The 19,518-nt window shown below is 38.7% G+C and overlaps 1 protein-coding gene across 1 annotated transcript; it reads right to left on the bottom strand.

Annotated features, from left to right (window-relative positions):
* Positions 1-789: 789 nt before the first annotated feature.
* On the bottom strand, positions 790-2,437 carry LOC135610190 (AAA-ATPase ASD, mitochondrial-like). The gene has a single exon (XM_065104367.1). It carries the CDS (start codon positions 2,388-2,390, stop codon positions 948-950), a length of 1,443 nt encoding a protein of 480 aa, XP_064960439.1. The 5' UTR covers positions 2,391-2,437; the 3' UTR covers positions 790-947.
* Between the last annotated feature and the right edge of the window lie 17,081 nt (positions 2,438-19,518).

The following is a 19,518-nucleotide window of genomic DNA, read 5'->3' as shown; positions in this document are numbered from 1 at the left end:
GCATTTTGATACACTAAAATCCAATGAGTTATTCACTATTTTTAGTACTATCTTGTTCAGTAAATGATTCAAGTAGATGCTGATGTTATAGCATACTACTGCCATGTTTTCTTATTGTGGTTGAGTTACGTGGTGTGCCGTTCCTACTTGCTGAGCTTTTTAGTCATCTGCAGAGTCTTCGACGGAATAAGCTTCATTTGCCGTGTCCACACGAGCACTGCCAACTTTGACTTGGCTTCCAAGAGACAAAGTGGATGACGACAAATTCTAACAGGTATCACCGACTCATCATGTTTACTTGCCCTTGTTTGACCAAAAATTACGATAGTATTTTTATTGCCGTTGTCATCAAAGATGACAACGTGATGATAACATGTTCTTTTTGCCTTCAACAAGAAGTTTGATGCATTGCTACAGTAAGTATAAATTGCTGATAGATCTGAGACATTTTTCATCCTATCTTTTGTCGTCTTGAATATGACTCCGGTGCTTTTTTTTTATTTATGTTCTTCTTAGTTATCGATAATACTTTAATCTAACTTAAATAAATAGGATATATATATATATAATTCTTGAGAAATCCAATTAATCTTATTTCTAAATATACAATAAAATTTTCTATGATGCGAGTTTTGATCTTTAAGATGATAAAAAAAATCCAATTAATGTCACTAGTTTGGATGATATTCAAATTTTGATAGATCCCAGAGTTGGAACTCTTTAATCATATACAAATGTCAGCTTCATTAAATTACCATTTCATTAATCAACTATATATATATATATGACTTGGACAACGTAACCGCAATATTATTCAAATATAATTGAATTGACGAGTTGGAATCCTATTGTTCCTGTGTCATAGTAAAAGATGCCGGATCGGATCGGAGTCCAACCCGGATCCGAAAGGAACAACCACAAACGACAAGACAAAGTATCGATGCGATCTACTCGCTCTCCACGGTCTCGTCCACGCCACTGCCTTCGTCTGCCTTGGCCGCCGCTCCCCGGGCCATTTCCAGTGCCTGAATCAAGCCCTCGAGGCGCGAATCGGCATCGTCCTTCACGGACTTGGTCATCAGGTTCTCCGCCACGTCCGCCGGCGTCATCTTCACCTCCTCCATCAGCCCCTTGATGGTGTCGAACAGCGGGTGCGAGTCGATGTCCAGGTAGTTTTTGGCCAGCACCATGAACGCCTCGAAGTGGCAGTAGGACAGCTCGATGTGCTTGTCCATCCTCCCCCTCCGTATCAGCGCCGGGTCCAGCTTCTCCACGTGGTTGGTGGTGAAGATTATGAGCCGCTCCCCGCCGCAGGCCGACCACAGGCCGTCGATGAAGTTGAGCAGCCCGGAGAGCGTCACCTTGCTCTCCTCCTTGTCCTCCTTCTCCCCCGGCAGCTTCGGCTTGTCGTCGCCTCCCTCGTCCTCTTTCTTGCTCTTGGTGCTCTTCCGCTTGCCGGTGAGATCGAGCGAGCAGTCGATGTCCTCGATGACGATGATGGACTTGCTGGTCGTCTCGATGAAAAGCTTCCTCAGCTCGGTGTTGTTCTTGACGGAGGTCAGCTCCAGGTCGTAGACGTCGTAGTCCAGGAAGTTGGCGATGGCGGCGATCATGGTGGACTTTCCGGTTCCGGGCGGGCCGTAGAGAAGGTAGCCCCTCTTCCACGCCTTGCCGATCTTGGTGTAGTAGTCCTTGCCGTTGCGGAAGGCGATCAGGTCGTCCATCAGCTCCCGCTTCTTCCCGGGATCCATGGCGAGCGTGTCGAAGGTGGACGGGTGCTCGAACACGACGTGGCTCCACACCGTTCTCTTGTACCCATACCAATCGTTGCTGGGGTTGTTGGTGTACAGCTTGCGCTGTCGTTTCCGGAGCCCCACCTCGCGCCCCTCGCGCAGCACGTGGGCGAGGTACTGCCCGACTACGGAATCGCGGTGGCGGCGATGGAAGGTCAGCCTATAGTACCGCCGGGAATCGGGCGACGGGTACCAGGAGATGGACTGCGAGGGAGGAGAGCGAGACACGGAGGCCCACCAGAGCTTGGCGCCCTCAAATTCGTCGGTGACCTCCTCGTGCTCGTCCATGCTGAGCGTGAGGCTGCCGCTGTCCTTGCCGAGCTCGGCCTTGAGCCTGCTGGCGTTCTGCGAGCAAGAGTTGCTGAGGTAGGCCTCGATGTAGGTGTAGGCCTCGCTGCGCTTCATGCGTTCGCCGGAGAACTCGGGGATGGTGACCTGGACGTAGGGGTAGACGAAGGCGAAGAGGCGGCGGGAGTGCTTGGTGATGGAGTGCTCGAGGTGGTGGAGGGGGACGTAGCGGCCGACGACGGCCCACAGGAACATGATGCTGGCCGCGAGGGAGCCCAGGCTCGCCCACTGATCGCTCAGCGTCGCCATAGCGGAAGTAGGCAATTGTTCCGTGGGTTATCAAACGGGCAGCGCGGGCCGTCCTTTATAGAGATGGGATCAGTGTAGTCATGGTGTCAAGTAGAGCCACTAATGGAGACGGCCGTGTGACCTTTGAACGTTCCGTCATGGTGTGTTTGTTGACTTGATTGTTCTTGCGTCACGCAGACCAAACGCTGCGCTGGGCGGTGGATACTTGGAGACGAAGTCATCGGCCTATCTTGCGCTGCCTCGATCAGGGTTTGCCGACTTACCCTTCACGTCGGTGGTGGGACCACGACCCCGTCCCACAATCTCAGTCTGTGTTGTTACGAGAAACGCTGGACGCTGGCGCGAGAATCCCAGCCTTCCTCGTCTTCTTCTTCTTCCGCGAGAGGGAGGGTGCGTCAGATGATGACGTAATGTCTTGCGCTCGGTTCGTTTTTCTGCTTGTATAAACGTAGGAAGACGTAATGAATGTGGTGATGTACATATAATTAAAGAAGCACGTCACGTTCGATTAAAGAGTAGATGTGAAGGGAACGTGTATGTACCAAAAATGAATAGTATCTAATATACGAGTAATCAATCCTAATATTACGGTAGAATAATCAAAATAAATGGTAGGTAAGTTATTTTTTCTTCATCAATAGTCACCACTTGTGACGTGCGATGAGTTAGCTTTCCTATACAAAGTTGACCGTGTTTTTAGAATAAAATTTTCCACTGGGATATGAGATCATGTGAACCATTTTTTCTTTTTTATTTTTTGATTCCTTATATATTTCTTGATCTTCTAAAAATGCCAGCAAACTATATATTACATACATCATTTCCATATTTTAAAACTTTATTATTATTATTATTATTTTGACGTACTTCCTGTTGATCTTGATAAGAAAAAAAGATAAAGTTATCAAATAGATGAAGGGTAGGATAAACTACAATCTTCTATATTTCTATAAATTTTTTTTTTTTATAATTTCAAAAACTCTATCTCTTCTTCTTATCAAGATTAACATTTGGTATGAGAGTATAGGTTAAGCTATGACCTCCTCTTCTTCAAATACCATTCAACTCCAGATTCCTAGATTGACAAAAGAAAATTATGATATATGGTGTATCCAAATGAAGGTTCTTCTAGGCTCCCAAGATGTATGAGAGTTTATAGAAGATGGATTTATTGAACTAAGTCTAGCAGAAGAAAGAGCAATGAATGCAGAAAAAGAAAAACAACTCAAAGAAAGAAGAAAGAAAGAGAAAAAGGCTTTGTTCACGATCTACCAAAGGCTTGATGATACAATATTCGAGATCATTGCTCCAGCAAATACTTCAAAGGAGGCTTGGGAAATGCTTCAAAAAGCATTCGGTGGTGTTAATAAGGTAAAGAAACTTTGTCTACAAGTTTTACGTGTCGAGTTTGAAAAAATACTGAGATTGAAGACGAGTTTGAAAAAAACTTCTAAAATTATTTCTGATTACTTCTCAAAAATCATTTCTATTGTTCATCAAATGAGACGAAATGATGAACAAATAAATGATCAGAGAGTAATAAAAAAATACTGAGATTTCTAAATTTAAAAATTGATTTTATTGCTATTGCGATTGAAGAATCTAAAGATTTGAAAAAAATATCTTTCGAAGAACTTATGAGTTCCCTTCAAGTTCATAAATAAAGGATTACAAAAAGAGAAGAAGACGTAACTATGAAGCAAGCACTACAAACTAAGCTTGCTCTTGAAAAGAAAGGTAAATCAAATTCTCAAAGAGGAAGAGGATAAGGACAAAGAGGAAAATGAGGTAGAAATCAGACCAATCAAGAATCTCAAAACAATGAAAATATTGGAGAAAATTTTAGCCAAAGAGGCTGAGGTTATAGTCGAGGACGTGGTCGAGACCGTCATGATAGAAATTCTAAAAAGCCTAAAATACAATGCTATATTTGCAAAAGGTATAGACATTACTCTTATGAATATTATTATAATCCTAACAATCAAGGTGATAAGGTAAATTTTATTGAGGAAGAAAAGAACGAAAATCAGGTTTTGTTAATGAGTTACGATAATGTGAAAGAGGATCAGTCTATGACATGATATCTAGATACAGGAGCCTCAAATCACATGTGTGGCATCAAAGAGCTATTTTCAGAAATGGATACAAGTTATTTCGGGAATATTACATTTTGTGATTTGTCTCAAATACCAATAAGAGGCAAAGGTAAAATTCTCCTTGAACTTAATAATGGCAAAGAATTATACATTTCAAATGTTTATTATGTTCATGATATGAAAAATAGTATTATAAACTTGGGATAATTACTCGAAAAAGATTATGATACTGAGATGAGAGATATGGCTCTCTCAATTCATGATAAAAATAAAACAATGATATTACATGTAAAAATAACAAAGAATAGAATGTTTCCTCTGCATTTAAGTATTTTTAATTAATCAAATTATTTTAAAGCTTATATTGAGGATATTTCTACACTTTGGCATCTTAGATATGCTCACTGAAATTTGGAGGCTTTGAAACTTCTAGAGAAATATAATATGGTGATAGAAATGCTAAAAATTGATCACTTATCAAAATTATGTGAAGTATATGTCATGAGTAAGCAAGAAAGAAAGTCATTCAAAGTCAGAAGAACAAAAAGAGCATTTCGTCGACTTAATCTAGTGAACTCAAAAGTTTGTGGCCCTATCAATCCAATATCATTTGGAGGAAGTAGATATTTTCTTACCTTCACTGATGATCATAGTGGTAAAATTTGGGTTTAAATGTTAAAAGAAAAGAAATTTTTTTAAAGAAAATTCAAAGAATTTAAGAATTTTGTTGAAAGACAAAGTTGTTGTAAGATTAAATGTTTAAGAATAGATAGGGGTGGTGAATATATATCAAATAAATTTGAAAGTTTTTGTAGAAATAATAAAATTCTATATCAATTCACCATGCCATACACACCTCAACAAAATAATGTCTCAGAAAGAAAAAAATAGGACTATCTTTAATATGGTCTGATGCATGTTAAAGAAAAGAAAAATTCCTAAAGAATTTTAGGGAGATGTTGTTACTTGTGCAGTTTATTTGCTTAATAGGTTTCCCACAAAGCAAATTAGTAATATTACACCAGAAGAAACATGGAGCTTACAAAAACCAAGAGTTGATCATTTGAGAATTTTTTTAAGTATTGCATTTGCCAAGATATCAGAAGAAAAGAGAACAAAATTGGAGGATAAAGGTCAGAAATACATTTTGCTAGGTTATCCAGAGAATTCCAATGGTTACAAACTCTACAATCCTAATACAAATAAAGTTATGATGTTAAGAGATGTTGAGTTTGATGAACAACATATTTGGAATTGGAAAAGTGATGAGCAGCATAAGAAAGCTATAGCTTCAGAAGAAGAAGATGATATAATACAAACAAGCATTAAAGTGGCTTTGCCGAAACTATCACCTAGATCAGCTAGGTCACATGATTCAAGAAGTTCAATTATAAGAAAGACAAGACCGATTCAGAAGCTATACGATGTGACTCGAAGGATTGATACTAACAATGATAAACTTTTTTTATTTTATCATTTTGCAGGATATGATCCATTAACCTTCGAAGAAGCTTATAGAGATGAAAAATGGTGACAAACTATGAATAAAGAGATTCATGCCATTAACAAAAATAATACATAGGAGCTTACTACACTTCCAAAAGACTACCAAGCTATCGATGTTAAGTAGATCTTCAAAACAAAAAGAAATATAAAAGGAGAGGTGGAGAAATACAAAGCCCGATTAGTTGCAAAGGGTTATAAACAACAATTTGGGATTGACTATGAAGAAGTATTTGTAATAGTTACTCAACTAGAGACAATAAGATTACTTATATCTCTAGTAGCTCAAATGAAATGAAAAATTTTATAAATGAATGTTAAATCAACATTTCTTAATGGAATTCTTGAAGAAGAGGTATATATTCAACAACCCCCTAGTTTTATTATTCATGAACAAGAAAACAAAGTATATAAAGTAAAAAAGAACTCTTTATGGGCTTAAACAAGCCCCACGAACATGGAATTCTTGAATATATGCTTATTTTATTCAAAATAATTTTTCTAAATGTTCATATGAACATACTCTCTATATGAAATCTAATTCTAATGAAGATGTCTTATTTGTATGCTTGTATATAGATGATTTAATATTTACAAGCAATAGTAGCTCCATGATTAAAGACTTTAAGCACTATATGAAAAAAGAGTTTGAGATGACCGACTTGGGCTTAATAACTTATTTCCTCGGTATCAAAGTTATACAAGATAATGGAGGAATTTTTATCTCACAAGAAAATTATACAAAGGAAGTTTTAAAGAAGTTTTGATTGTCATCCTACAGATACACCTGTTGAATATGGCACCAGACTAAAGTAGGTGAAGGTAAATATATTAATCTAATTTATTATAAAAGTCTAGTCGGATGTTTAAGGTATTTGACATGCACTCAACCTGATATATTATTTGGAGTTGGTTTAATAAGTAGATATATGGAAATTCCTAAGACATCTCATTTAAATTTCGTTAAAAAATTTTTACGATATATTAAAAGAACAATTGAATATGGAATATTCTATTCATCAACTAAAATGTTAGAGTTTATTGGATATAGTGACAGTGATTGGGCTGAAAGCTACGGTGATCGGAAGAGTACAATTGGATTTGTATTTTATTTTGGTGAAGCTACATTCACTTGGTTTTCAAAAAAAGCAACAGATCGTCACTTTATCAAGTTGTGAAACAGAATATATAACAACTTCTTCTAGTGTTTGTCATGCAATCTGACTAAGAAGATTACTCCAAGAACTTCATATGCCACATGAGAAGTCAACTAAGATTTATATTGATAATAAATCAGCTATTGCCTTAGCCAAGAATCTAGTCTACTATGAAAGATCAAAGCATATAGACACAAGATTTCATTTCATAAGAGATCATATCAAAAATAAAGAAGTGGAGCTATATCATATCAAGACAAGTAAATAAGTAACTGATATACTTACAAAATCTCTCAAATTTGAAATATTTCAACAACTTCAAAAGAAACTTGACATGTTAGATGGAACAAGCTTAAGGGGAAAAAATATTAGAATTAAACTTGTTCAAGTGTCATAAAAAGATTTATTTCATCAAAAGAAAGGTTCATCGCATCAAGAGGGAGATTCATTACATCAAGAAAAAAAAGAAAAAATGGATTAAAAGTCTATGGAATGATAAGTCAAATTGATTATTAATTCTTGAAATGATTTCTTGAAAGAGAATGATTCATCTTGAATATAATTAATGTAATGTATCTTTAGAGACTATATAAATCCAGTCATAAAATTAGATAAAGTTTTTAAAATTATAAAAAATTTTCTTAAGAGAAATATAGAAGATTGAAGATTGAACCTTATATTTATTAACTCTATCCCCTCTTCCTATCAAGATCAACTTCCTCCTTCCCCATCCTTCATCTCTCCCCTCGGCATCACTACCTCCATCTTCCTCCTCTTTGAAACATTCACTCTTCTTCGAGACCATCCCCCTCTCTGGAACTTGCTTCATTCTTGAACTTGCTTCATTCTTGAAATCCTCTTCCAGTCTAAAGTCTTCCTCTCCTTTGAGGTCGCCTTCTGCGGTGACAGCTCCTCTTTCTGGGCAAGGCACCGTTGACTGAGGCGAGATCCCCAACCTCTCTTCATGTGGAGGAGGCTGTCGCTGCTACTTCATTGCAGAGGTGTTACAAGGGAAGCATTCGTGTTGTAGCAGAAGCTCCTGACCCATCTTCTACTGTGAAAGATGGTACTGATTGGGGCACTTAGGGCTCCCATTTCCCTTCTTCAAGCTGAGGCACTGTCTCTTGGGAAAAGGTTCCCGGTTCTTGCTTTTTGTCTTCCAGGATTTTTCGATGGGATTAAACAGTCTTCTAATACTCTGTTGAGAGTATTCTTGAGTTGTGCAAACTCTCTTTATTAGTTGTGTTAGATCAGAGTGAGGAAATGGTGGAGGATGCCTCTCCATCCTCTCTAGACCCATACAAGGTGGATGAATACCTTTAGATAGAGTTGCTAACATTACAATATCGTGCTCCTCTTCGGCGCATGAAACTTCAGATTTATGATGGAGAAGGTATAACTAATAAGAGCAAAGACTCCTGCTCCTCCTCTTGAAGATCTTTTATGCTTCTTCCTTTTCCTCGGCAATCAGCCATCCAATCTCCTGTCTTCCTCGGAAGAGCATTGGTGACACTGTTGTGCTTCGCCAAGACTTCCGTGTGGTCGTTCTCCCCAACACTGAAGTCAACCACTGGACGTATCCTATTGCACCTTGCTGTTGCCTTTCCGGTCGCCGAACTCAGTCGAACATTTCGATATGCACCGATTGCAGCCAACACTCCTCACTAGTAATGAGCAAGCAGTCGCAACCCTCTACCATTGCTCTCTGAACTGCACCGACTGCAGTTCTTCTTCAATGACTCTCCGCCTCTTGAGTGATATCGTTGCACTCTCCAGCAGCCACACAATTGGGTAGTTGCGGTGTACCAATTTCTGGCATAAGCTGTATCACTAGACTAGGAACGGACTCCCCGACTTCACCCTTAATCCGGCATACGCAGCTCGTCTGAGGAGCCGCTGCCCACACTCCGATGGTGAACAGAATCTCTTCTCCACGCTCTCTTCTTCTTGCTTGTTGTTGTAGATTCCCCATCACTACACGTTGCCAAGGACAACCATCCTTGCTATGATGGGGATATAAAGCAGAATAACCTTTATATATGAACAAATAGTAGCAGGCCATGATATGCAGCGGAATTAAATGAAATCACAATCAAATAAAACACCAAGATATACGTGGAAAACCCTTCCAATATAAAGGATAAAAACCACGGGGCAAACTAGAAATAATCCACTATGAGAATAATGAATATACAAATCTTAATCTCTTGCCCTAAACCCTAGCAACAATCACAAGAGAATAACTAGGATACAAGGATCACGTCACTGTCTACAATATCTAAAACCTCCCCAAGTAATCACACCAAGAGTCTACTATAGATTTGATCTAACCTGAGATGAGAACACTACTAAATGATTAAGAACAGTCTCTCTGCGTTGTCTTTATTTTCTTCCTTTTCTTTTTCTTATTTTTCTACCTTTTTCTTCTCCTCTTTACTGTTGCAAAGCTCTCCACATTGCTGCCCTTTTCTGCCCAAAAAACACAACCACATTCCTTATAAAAACGCAGCCACCACACCCCCTTATATTGATCTAGGGTCAGGTTAAGAGGGGGTATGGGCTGTGGGCTGAATATAGGCTGTCAGCCCAACAACCTCCCCCTTCAGCCCATAAGGGAGGCTGTCCCATGACTCCTCAATGTGAAGCCATGCTAACCAGCTGTCGGCATATCTCCTGTCTTTCTTTTGGTAAAGTTTTTGTCAACATGTCTGCTCCATTCTCATCTGTGTGAATTTTCTGAAGCTACAACTACTTCTTTTCAAATACATTTTGAATCTAATGGTATCTGACATCTATATGCTTTGACTTGGAATGAAACATTGGGTTCTTACACAAATGGATGGTACTATGACTATCATAATATACCACATAATTTTTCTGTTTCAGCCCCAATTCTTGTAAGAATTCTTTCATCCATAACATTTCTTTGCATACCTCTGTAGCAGCAATATATTCTGCTTCTATGGTGGAGAGAACAATACACCTTTGTAACCTGGATTGCCATGACACAGCTCCCCCTACAAAAGTAAATACATAACCTGAAGTAGACTTCCTCATATCTATATCTCTTGCTATATCAGCATCTGTGTAACCTGTCAACACACGTGGTCCACCTCGAAAGCTTAAACAAACCTTAGAGCTCCCTCTGAGATGTCTAAAAATCCACTTTACTACTGCCTAGTGCTCTTTGCCTGGATTTGCAAGAAATCTGCTAGTAACACCAACTGCATATGCGATGTCTGGCCTCGTACATACCATTGCATATATTAAACTTCCAACTGCTGAAGCATAAGGAACCTTTTGCATTTTCTCCTTCTCCTCATCACTTGACGGACTCTGTTCTGAGCATAACTTGAAGTGACCTACAAAAGAAGAACCAACTGGTTTTGCATTACTCATACTGAATCTTTCCAATACCTTCTCGATGTATTTCTCTTATGACAACCAAATCTTCTTATTTTTCCTATCACGAGAAATTTGCATACCCAGTATTTGCTTTGCTGGCCCCACGTCCTTTATTGCAAAAGACTCACTCAACTCCTTCTTCAATTTGTCAACTTTAGACATATCTTTCCCAAGAATAAGCATGTCATCAACATAAAGTAAGAGAATAATAAAATCCTCACCAAACCATTTGATGTACACACAATGATCTGAAGCTATTCTTTTGTATCCATTTTCTGTCATAAATGAATCAAACTTTCTATACCACTGTCTTGGAGCTTACTTTAGCCCATACAAGCTCTTCTTCAATTTGCAAATAAAGTTATCTTTACCTTTGACTTTGAAGTCTTCTAGTTGCTCCATATAAATTTTCTCCTCCAAATCCTCATGAAGGAAAGCTGTCTTCACATCTAACTGCTCAACCTCCAAGTCCTGGCTAGCAGCAATACCAAGAGCAACACGAATAGAAGATATTTCAACAATAGGAGAAAAAATCTCTTCAAAGTCAATACCTTTCTTTTGACCAAAGCCTTTCACAACCAATCTAACTTTGTACTTTGGTTGAGAACAATATTCTTGAGTCTTCAACCTGAAAACCCACTTGTTCTTCAAGGCCTTCATTCCATTTTGTAGTAGCACCAAATCATAAGTGCGGTTCTTCTTAAGAGCATCCATCTCTTCCTGCATAGCAACTAACCACTTCTCTTTCTGCTCACTTTTAACTGTTTTCTAGTAATTCTCTGGTTCACCTGCATCAATAAGCATCACATACTCATCTGTAGAGTACCTTTTGGAAGGTTGACATTGTCTAGAAGATCTTCTCAACTAAGGTTCTATGGGAAGTTGCTCTCCAACTTCTTCTTGCTCAAAATGTCCTGCGGGTAGATCAACATCAGGCTCTACACTATCTTCCTGCACATCTCCCTCATCACCTTGATATACTGGAGGAGTAATTGGGTCATAATCTGCTAATCCTTCTATAGAAGTATTGGTTGGTGCTTTCTTCTTCAAATCTTCAAAAGTTTGATCCTCAAAGAAGACTACGTCTCTGCTTCTAAACACCTTCTACTTTTCTGGATCCCAAAGTATGTAACCAAAATAATCATGTGAGTAGCCAAGAAAAATACATTCTTTAGATTTACCATCCAACTTGGACCTCTCATTGTCTGGAATATATGTAAATGCACGATAACCAAACACTCTCAAATGCCTATAGGAAATATCTTTCCCTGACCATACATGCTCTACAACATCACCATCTAGGGTTGTACATGGTGATAAGTTGATTACATCAACTGCAGTCCTCAAAGCCTCATCCCAAAACCTTTTAGGTAGCTTGGCCTGTGAAAGCATATATCTGATCTTTTCCATGATGGTGTGGTTCATCCTTTCTGTAATTACTTTATGCTGAGGTGTACCAGGAACTGTTATCTCATGTTGGATTCCATGTGACCTGCAATAATTATTAAATAATCATGTATACTCACCACCATTATCTGATCTTATATATTTCAATTACCTTTTTTGTCTCCCTTTCAACCCTGGCATGAAACTCTTTGAAGACATTAATAACCTAATCTTTGGTCTTCAAAGCATAGGCCCAAACTTTCCTAAAAAAATCATCTATAAAAGTGACAAAATAAAGTGCACCACTTATACCAAGAATATTAACAAATCCACCAAGAGTTTTTGTCCTCAAAGGACCACATACATCTATATAAACACAGTCTAAGACATGCATTTTTCTAGATAAAGCAGGATTAGCAAATGAAACTCTATGTTGTTTACTAGCCAAATAATCAATACAAGGGTTCAGATGTATACCTCTGAGGTCTGGTAATACCTCTCTCTTGGAAATAGCTTGCAACTCCTTCTCACTCATGTGTCCCAGCCGCCTATGCCACAACTCCATGGTAAAATCTTTTTCTGTAGCATTTAACTGCTCACCATAAGCTTTAGCCTGTAGCCTGTACAAAGTATGACATTTCTTTCCATTAACTATAACAAGAGAATCGTTACTGAGCTTTCATTGCCCTCTATGAAATCTGCTATCATAGTCTTCATCATCTAGCCTTCTAACTGAAATTAAATTAAGCCTCAAGTCAACCACATGCCTCACATCCTTAAGCACCAACTTGCAGCCAAGATTGGTCTTTAAATGGATATCACCCATGCCTATGATGTCTGTTGTGTCATAGTTGCCAGTTGTTTTTCTTTCATAGAGACTTTCTAACTTTTTCCAAAGAGAATATACAAAAATTTCAATAGAAACATAGTGAAAGACACTATCATCAAGCCACTATCGAATAAACCCAACTATTTTTCAATCTAACCTCTTCCACTCATCATCTATCATAGTTGTGGGTTTTGCACTATCCCCCTACAAAGGTCTATACAAATCTTTGCAATACAAGAGATCTTCCATTCTTGGTTTCCATATCATCCAATTGTTTCCATTTAAACTAATCATGCGAGAAACATTACTGGCCTCCATGTTCAAATATAAAAATTAAATCACAAAAACCCTTGCTCTAATACTAGTTGATGGGGATATAAAGCGGAATAACCTTTGTATATGAACAAATACTAGTAGGCCATGATATGCAGCGGAATTAAATAAAATCACAATCAAATAGAATACCAAGATATAAATGAAAAACCCCTCCAATGTGAAGGGTAAAAACCATGAGGCAAACTAGAGATAATCCACTATGAGAATAATGAATATACAAATCTCAATCTCTTGCTATAAACCCTAGCAACAATCACAAGAGAATAACTGGGATACAAGGATCACGTCACTATCCACAATATCTAAAACCTCCTCAAATAATCACAGCAAGAGTCTACTATAGATTTGATATAACCTGAGATGAGAACACTGCTAGATAATTAAGAACAGTCTCTCTGCATTGCCCTTGTTTTCTTCCCTTTTTTTCTCTTATTTTTTTGCCTTTTTCTTCTCCTCTTTACTGCTACAAAGCTCTCCACATTGCTGCCCTTTTCTGCCCAAAAAACGCAGCCACCCCACCCTCTTATATTGATCTAGGGTTAGGTTAAGAGGGGGTGTGGGCTGTGGGTTGTGGGCTGATAAAGCCCACATGGGCTGAATATGGGCTGTCAGCCCAACATGCTAAGCATTTGCTAGGTCCAATCTGCACCACAACAATGCCCGAGGCGTGGCCTTTGGCAAAGTTGCACCGAGGTGAGTGCAACTTCGTCGCGTCCTGCTCCACCTCGCACAACACACTTTGGAGGAGCTTGACACCGTAGGGGAGCTCGAGCGGCCCGACGATGGTGTACCCGAACTCCTTCTCCACCTCGATGAGCAACATCCAGAACAATGGGTGGGTGATGCACTTGGTGCAGACTACTCCCACTCCCACTCCCTTGTTGCTCATCACTGTGTCGCTGCTAAGAAAAGTACAACGATGATCTTCACCGACAAAGCACCCGTGCTATCGGAGTTCCATCCAGTAATACTCTTCATGTTCTTCACTGCCCATATCCCCAACCACAAGAACTGCTACACAAAGATATGCAGCTTTACTTAATATTGTACAGAGCTAAACACCTCCTTCAATAAAGAACTCATTTGCCAGCAACTCACCTCAAGCGACACTGATCTACACCAACACTTCTTCCTCCTTGATCACTGTCATCATTGCAGCAACAGTCCCAAGGAAGAAGTACGACCTACCACATATAAGCCTTATCTCCATTATATTGGTACATATCTTCCACATGTCCTCATAATCTACATCTAACGCTCCAGTTACTGTTCTCGCAGGGAACCATAGTACTTTTCCATATACTAGCCTTATCTCCATCATTGCAACAACCCTCATTCCCTTCAAGTTATCTAAAAGTGGCAACTACGCATCCTGGAGTGCTCAATTTTTTAATCTCTTATTTGGCTATGATCTACTAGGCTATATCAATGGTCTCTCCATTGTCCACCAGCGTTGCTCAATATCCTAGGAGCACCTAGTCTAGTATCAAATCCGGACCACAAACTATGATTATGCTAGGATCATCTCATCCTCCAAGCAATTCAAGCTTCGATTGCTGGATCCCTCGCCCCACTCATATCTTCGTGTGACACTATTGTCGAAGCCTAGTGCAAGTTACAAACCACTTTAGTAAATCGTTCACATACTCGTACGCTAAGTATCGTATCTAGTCTCATGAAAACAAAACAAAAGGGAAGTACTATTGTCGATTATCTACAAAATATAAAAATTATCATCGATGACTTAGTCTTGATAGGTCGTTCCCTCAGTCATGAAGAAGTTACTGTCCATACCCTCAACGGCCTAAGGGACAAGTACAATGAATTGGCAGTAGCAATATGAGCATGAGACTCACCGATGTCATTCGAAGAACTCTATGATAAATTGACTGACTTTGAGATATATCTCAAGCGCGAGGACAAATTGTCAGGACCATCATTACAGTTTAAGTTAGTCAAAAATATATGAGGAGGGCAATTAGTATAACAAGACTGTCAACAAAGGTTTGACCAAGATGCCTCTTAAACTTATGAGCTCCAAACAAACCATCCTTCCTCCACATCATCAATATTTCAATCACAACTGCCAATGTGGCTACTTTAATCATCAGAATTCCTAGTGCCCTAACCACACAAACCAACAAAGAGTTGTTTGCCAACTATGTGATAAAGTCGGTCACTCTGCAAAGGTCTGTCGATCTTGACCCAGACTTTTTGCTCAATCACATTGGCCTTAAACAAATATCACGACTACTCCAAATACTAGTAATAATAATTAGATTATGAACTCTAGCATATCTCACTACATCACCTCTAATCTACAGAACTTATCCATCCACAACGACTATAGTGAAAATGATGACATTATCATCAGTGACGGTAAAGGAATCCCTATTACTCATACTGGTTCCAAAATGTTTAATTCACCTACCATAATTTTTATACTCGATGATGTTCTATGTGCACCTCACATTAAATGAAATCTCATTTCTATTTCTCAATTTTATAAATAAAATAATATCTCAATTGAATTCTTTCATAACTTGTTTCTTGTCAAGGATTTGAGCATGGGGGTATCCTTGGTCCGAGGCTAAAGTAAGGATAATGTTTATAAATGATCGTCAGTTCCACAAATAAAATAGCTTATTGTTTATTCTTTAGTTGCTATCTTTAGTTGCTACTCCAATTGATGTGTGGCATCGTCGTCTTGGTCAACCCTCACCCTCTATCCAACATAAATTACTTTCTCATTATTCTTTTCCTACTCTTAAAAACAGTAGCATTATAACTCATTGTAATGCTTGTCTCAGTAATAAAAGTTATAGACTCCCATTTGGAAGATCCTCCATATCTTGTTCTAAACCATTTGAAATTATTTATACTGATGTTTGGGGCCCTACTCCAATCACTTCTTTGATAAGTTTAGATTTTATGTCATTTTTATAGACTATTTCATTAAGTACATGGATATACCCTCTCCATCATCATAAATCTGAAGTTTCAATAATTTTCATCAACTTTAAAAAGTTGATCGAAAACTTCTTTCAGTCTACAATTAAAACAATTTACTCTAATGGCGGAGGTAAATATGAAGCCCTCACATCCTGCTTCTCAACCTATAGTATCCAACACCTTAAGTTACCTCCATATACTCCTCAACTAGTTGATTTTGCTGAACGTAAACATCGATATATAATTAAAACTGGTCTCACACTTCTACATCAAGCCTTCATGCCAATAACTTTTTTGTCTATAGCATTTCAAACTGTCGTTTACCTTTTCAAACTGTCGTTTACCTTATTAATCGTATGCTCACTCTAGTTCTACAATACCAATCACCATTTGAAAAACTATTTCTCAAATCTCTAAACCTTCAAAAAATCAAAGTATTTTGTTATTTATATTATCCATGACTATGTCCCTATGTCTTATACAAGATAACAGCAAAATCTAAGCCTTATATTTTCATAGGATACTCTTTTGAACATAATGCTTTTCGATGCTACGAACTCCAAACTCAAAAAGTCTTTATATCACGTCATATTATTTTTGTGGAGTCTATCTTTTCATTTCAAAACTATGAGTCTCTTATCATGCAAGCTACTTCAACAAATATACATCATTGGAGTATACCGTTGATCCCCTCAAACGAGCCTATCATGATATCATTCAGTCCTTTTCCTAAGGATCTACACTCTCTAGTTCTCCCGGTTCAACAGCTCCTCACTCCCTCCAAAGCTTCTCCTCTCCCTCAAGCTTCATCTACTATTGAAATAATATCCTCGAAAACATAACCACCTTCTTTACCCTCTTTTGGACCTAATAACACTAATGTACCATAGCCTACCTTGACACATGTCAATGCTGTTGAATCTCGGATTTTGATGATAAAATCAATTGATGGGTTAATTGATCTAATCCATATTATTGAGCTAAGTGTGCAGGATTAACTACGATAACCAGAAAACACAAAGCAAGTATACCGGAGTCAAGTTCGATGGACGTTTAAGAGTCCGAAGAATCGTCGGAGATGTTGCCGGAACCAATCGAGAAGAAATCGGAAACCTGTCAGAATTTTCGGAAGTTCGCCGAAGAAATCGTCGGAGGTTCACGGAGATCACCGAGAAGGCTCGGCTACTCGTTAAAGTCATCACAAGTTCGGGAGCTTTCCGGGAGTCCTTCGGAAGAAGTTCGTCGGAAAGCTCGTTGAAACAAGACTCGACGTTCGCGGTTGAAAGCTTGCTTAGGATGTGTTTTGTTATGTAGTTCACTTGTAATTAGGATTAGGATTAAGAGATAATCCTATATCCTGGTTATGGGCCAACTGGGCCCAAAATTAGACTTGGTTTGGGCTAAATTTGAAGCCCAAATAGTCAACCAAAGAGTCTGGCGGTGGCACCGCCCAGCACTGTCAGTGTCTGACACTGACAGGCGGTGGCACCGCCAGCATCGGGAACCCAACGAGAATTCAAATTTGGAGCCCAAATTTGAATCCTCTTGAGGCCTATAAATACCCCTCAAATCTCAGCTGAGATCACAACTTTTTGAGCAGCAAGTGATTGAGAGAAAAGTCTTAGAAGAGTCTTTGCCTTTCTTGTTTTCAATTTGCTAGTGTTCACCTCCTTCTTTCTTGCTGAAAATCTGTAAGAGAGTGAACCGCTTGTAAAAGTTGTAAGAGGGGTATTTACCCTTCCCTTTCAAGAGATTTGCTAGTGGAAGGTGGGAGCCTCATCGAAGAGGGGCCTCGCAAGTGGATGTAGGTCATTTGACCGAACCATTGTAAAATCGGCGTAATCTCTGGTTTGCATTTACTTATTGTCATTTATATTACTGCAAACCATTTACACTTTAATGCTATACTGCTTTGTCTCCGTCTTACTTATCTCTTCAAGTTAAAACGCAATCGAAACGGTTTTAAACGAAAACGTTGCTTTTATCGTACGAAGTTTCCGAAAAGTGTTTAAATCGTGAAAAGTTTATCGCACTTCACCGCTGCACTAATTCACCCCCCCCCCCTCTTAGTGCCGCTCCGATCCTAACAATTGGTATCAGAGCAAGGCTCACTCTCATATTTGGTTTAATACCCAAGAGAGATGGCTTACTCCGGCATGCATGAGGGTCATTCTATCACACGTCCACCCTTGTTTAATGGGTCGGATTATACTTATTGGAAGACTCAGATAAGGATCTTCCTCATTTCTATGGATTTCGAGCTTTGGACTATTGTTAAAAACGGATTTCAAAAATCTTCTCTTCCGATGAGCAAATGGAATGAATCGGAGAAGAAGGTTTTTGCTTTAAATGCAAAGGCTATGAATGCCTTGTTTTGTGCACTAGACAAAAATGAATTTAATCGTGTTTCAATTTGTGATTCGGCTTTTGATATTTGGAGAACTCTTGAGGTCACTCATGAAGGCACTAGCCGAGTGAAAGAGTCCAAAATCAACATCCTTGTGCACTCTTACGAACTTTTCCGAATGAAACCAAGTGAGTCCATCGGAGACATGTACACCTGGTTTACGGATGTCATCAATGGACTCAAAGCTCTTGGTAAAGATTTTACTAACTTTGAACTAGTAACTAAAATCTTAAGATCCCTCCCTAAAAGTTGGGATCCAAAAGTTACGGCCATTCAAAAGGCCAAAGACCTTAAAGCATTCCCTCTTGAAGAACTCATTGGGTCTCTAATGACCTACGAAATGACATGTCAAGCTCATGACGAGCTCGAGAACCCCCTTCCAAAGAACAGAAAGGATATGACACTCAAATCACAAGAAGACCACTTGAAAGGAACATCAAGTGATGAGGACAGTGACAATGACATTGCACTTTTGGCTCAAAAATTTAAAAAATATTTAAGAAAGAACAAATTTAAAAATAATACAAAAAATAAATTTGAACAAAAGAAGGACCAAGTAATTTGCTATGAATGCAAAAAACCGGGACACTACAAGAACGATTGTCCTCAAGCCAAAGAGAGAACATCAAAGAAGAAGGCGCTAAAGGCAACGTGGGATGATTCAAGCGCGTCCGAAGAAGAGGAGTCCAACACCGAGCAAGTTGCTCATTACGCGCTAATGGCTTTAGGAGAAGAGGTATGTGATTTATTTAATGAAGATTTATCTTTTGAAGAACTCTCTATCGCTTTTCATGAATTATTTGATGAATGTAGAACTGTTAGCAAGAAGTTAAGTATCTTAAAGAAAGAGCATGCTTTGCTACAAGATAAGTTTGATAGTCTTCAAACTCCTCCATGCTCTAAGTGTGAGCATTTAGAAACAATAAAAAATGAAAATTTGCTTCTTAAAGAAACCTTAAATAAGTTTAAGGTTGGTAGCAAAGGATTAGATATGATCCTTGCACACAAGGGTCACGTCGCAAATAGAAATGGAATTGGATTTGTAAAAGGATTACAT

The sequence above is a fragment of the Musa acuminata genome, chromosome BXJ2-4 (genome assembly GCF_036884655.1).
Source record: "Musa acuminata AAA Group cultivar baxijiao chromosome BXJ2-4, Cavendish_Baxijiao_AAA, whole genome shotgun sequence".
NCBI lineage: Eukaryota > Viridiplantae > Streptophyta > Magnoliopsida > Zingiberales > Musaceae > Musa > Musa acuminata.
Note: the sequence above shows the minus strand (reverse complement) of the source record. Positions and strands in the feature narration are given on the sequence as shown.